The sequence below is a fragment of the Tupaia chinensis genome, unplaced genomic scaffold (genome assembly GCF_000334495.1).
Source record: "Tupaia chinensis unplaced genomic scaffold, TupChi_1.0 Scaffold000542_1, whole genome shotgun sequence".
Lineage (NCBI taxonomy): Eukaryota > Metazoa > Chordata > Mammalia > Scandentia > Tupaiidae > Tupaia > Tupaia belangeri.
In genome coordinates, this window is record NW_006160055.1 from 4,067,588 (window position 1) to 4,070,956 (window position 3,369).

The following is a 3,369-nucleotide window of genomic DNA, read 5'->3' on the forward strand; positions in this document are numbered from 1 at the left end:
CCTACACGATGCTTCTGAAGTCTAACATTTTTAGCCAATATAAATTGAACAGCTAATTTCTAGCATTTTACAGCAATTCTAAAATAAAACAAAACAAAAACAAAAAACTTTGAGAAATTTTTTGCTATAGGGAATGTGTGCTTGCCAGAGAGACAGAGAGATAGAACAGGAGAAATCACCCTCGGGAAGGATGGCCACGCTGAAATCCCTTCTCCTCCAGTCACCTCTCAGGATTTTGAGCACACACATAGATGCACCTGGCCTGAGTTTTAAGCCACTGGGTCTGGATTCAAACTGCAGTCAACTACATGGGAATCCAGCGACATAACCACTATGCCATCTCCTGTCCCCAAACCAAAATTTCTAAAGTTAATCTGTGAGAAAGTTTATATGAGCTGAGCATAATCTAACATGTTAAATAGCATTCCATGCAACTTTTTTTCCTAGGCAAGATTACAGTGACTTTATAAGTACACATAAATGTATAATACTTTGGAATTTCCACTAACTTTTCATTTTCTCTTTGACATTCATAAAACTTTTCATCTTTGCAAGCTGTTGGTTTTATAACATAGCCATTATTTACACTGTAGCATCATTTTCAGTGGGATGACTTTCAGTATTTCCCTTGGATCCTGGTAAAGTTATGTCTAGACAAGTCAATATTATCTGATTTTCCAAAATAATTTTTTTCCTTTGATTCTCATAGGACCAGCACCTTAGCATGCTAGAGTATCATGTCCCAGTCACAGCAGGAGGAGTAGCAAACATTTTTGATCTGTTGGAAACCAACAAGACTGCTTTAAATATCACGAATTTCTTAGTGAGTCAGACCACGCTGGAAGAGGTAAGATGTATACCATGATGCATGTGCACAGTATCACGTATTAATTATTATGCACTCTGGTTATTTCTTTTTAATGGCATTCAATTTGTTTTTAATTGAAGCAATACCTAATCTTGCACCTGAAAACTTAGCAAAGCACCTAATTTTTTTCTGACTGCATTTTGGGATATTAAAGAACAACAACATAAAAAAAATTAAAAAGGCATAAAAAGATTTTTCCATTCTACAAGACATCCATATCTAGGAAACCAGCAGTTAGCGTAATGGCTATGTTGCTGGACTCCCACATAGTTGACTGCGGTTTGTTTCCCGGACCTGGTGGCTTAAAACTCACGCAGGGCACGTGTGTGTGCATGCCCAAGATCCCGAGAGGAGAATGGAGGAGAAGGGATTGCGGCATGACCATCCCCCCTGGGGGGTGATTTCTCGCTTTCTATTTCTATGTCTTTCTCTGCCTGTCTGGTGAGCGCACGCACCCTATAGTGAAAACCTCTCCAAAAAAAAAAAGACATCCATATCTACAAGGTTATATGTACACAGAAAGTCACAAAATATTGCACACAAAATATTTTTTAACCTACAAAACAAACAGCTGTTAAGCTTTCCCTATTTTCTCTTTGGTAGATTTCTTTTAAAAATTTATGTATTGAGTAGCTTCCCGGATTAGTATGAGAATTTGGCGCCAGACCTTTAGATCTGCTAAATTCAAGCAAATAAAGTGGTAAAGGCATACCTTTCATTTATATCATTTCTCTTTTTTTTTTTTTAGAGAGAGAGATTTTTGATACAGGGCATGTGTGCTTGCCAGAGAGACAGAAAGTGAGAAATCACCCCTCCAAGGCAGGGATGGCCATGCTACAATCCCTTCTTCTCCATTCTCCTCTCAGGATCTTGGGCATACAAGCACACGTGCCTGGTGTGAGGTTTAAGCTGCTGGGTCTGGGACTCGAACTGTGGTCAAGTACATGGGAATCCAGCAATGTAACCATTACACCATCTGCTGGTCCCTCATCTGTCTTAATTACATTTACATTCAGTAACTAGAGGCTTCACAGGTCATTCTTCATCACCTTGACACCGTCTTGACTTTGCACCACTCAGACATCATGTACAGAATGTTCAATTGCATCGATCATTCGAATAGGTCTGAAAGTAAGGCCTTACCAGCCTCTGAGCCAATGTTTGGTGCTGCATTTTATGGACAATGTTTTTATTTTATAGGGATTCTGGCATTTTAATGGGTACTTTAGACAATCATGACTTTACCAACACAAAAGAGATAGCTTTTGACCAGGGACCAACTATCAACACTGTGCCTGGCAAAAAACAAAACAAAACAAAACCCTCTTAATAAATTATTTTGAGGTATATCTATGAATAATAGATATAATGATTTTAAACAAAGTTAAAAGACCTGCCTGTTAAATAATTGGCTTGCTGAACAAGGTGTCAATGTAGGCTTTTTATACAAATTTTATTTTAGCGTATTAACTATTAAAAGTAGTGATATTTCTCTCAACTTTTCTATACAAGAATTTAATAAGGGCTTGGAACCAGGCCTCTTGTTTATATTTAAAGAGATACTGATATATATCCTATGACTACAGATAGGTAGTTACAGACATTCAATTGTAGCTTTAGATTATAATTAAAAATACGTGTATAATCGTAGTGATAAACATAGCCATTGATATAGATATCATGTTCAAACTCCAGTTGAATTTGAGTATCTACAGGGATCCTAGTGAGAATGTGTATATATACACATGTGTGAGTGTATTCCCATAAAACATTAATACTTAATTGTTCTTCCATTATGCGTGTGTGTCAGTGGAATCTGTGTGTGTGTGTGTGTGTGTGTGTTCGCGCGTGTGTACATGTATGAATTAACTTTATTTCCTCCTTTGGCTTACCAGGAACTAATGACTTTATTTCTCCTGAAAACTCAGGTTTTCATCAACTTTGCCAAAGACCAAAAGTCCTATGAAACTGCTGATACCAGTAGCCAGAGTTCCACCATAAGTGTTGACTCACAGGATGACCGGATAGAGTCTTAGCACCTCCAGAAAACTCAACACTCAGCAAATGGCCAATGGCTCCATTTTGAGGAAGAGCCACAGAAGATACCACTCCCTCAAAATAGCTTCATTTTAAAGTATTATACTGTATGGAATGTTCAAATCATGTAAGACTAACAAGTAATTATAAACGGAAAGTTTTCTTCCTAAGGGCAGTGGATGTTGCTCCCGGAATGAGTTCCTGTAATCACAACACTGTGAGCATGCTAATGTATATGCTTGTGATTCTTATGCAAAGGTGAAACCACCTCAAGATGAATGTCTTAATTTATTACTTTCAATAAAAAGACAGTTTAAAAGGCATGGATATTAGTAGTTGAAGAGTAAAAGCGGAGAAGAGTAAGGTGGTTCGGGGTAGGTAAGGTTGAACGAGGAAACAAAATCATTGACTTCCAGAAAATAACAGAATGAACAACATCATGACTTCATATATCTACTGTGGTA

General features: G+C 37.5%; 1 protein-coding gene across 2 annotated transcripts in view; it reads left to right on the top strand.

The window, feature by feature from the left end:
- The window catches only part of ABCA12 (ATP binding cassette subfamily A member 12), a 217,443-nt gene extending 214,468 nt beyond the window's left edge, over window positions 1–2,975 (top strand). For both annotated transcript variants that reach the window (XM_006157460.1, XM_006157461.1), the window contains exons 52-53: window positions 710–847; window positions 2,797–2,975. In XM_006157460.1, the coding sequence (XP_006157522.1) occupies window positions 710–847; window positions 2,797–2,904 (246 nt within the window). In that variant the 3' untranslated portion in view covers window positions 2,905–2,975. The remainder of the gene's footprint in view (window positions 1–709; window positions 848–2,796) is intronic.
- Window positions 2,976–3,369: the final 394 nt, after the last annotated feature.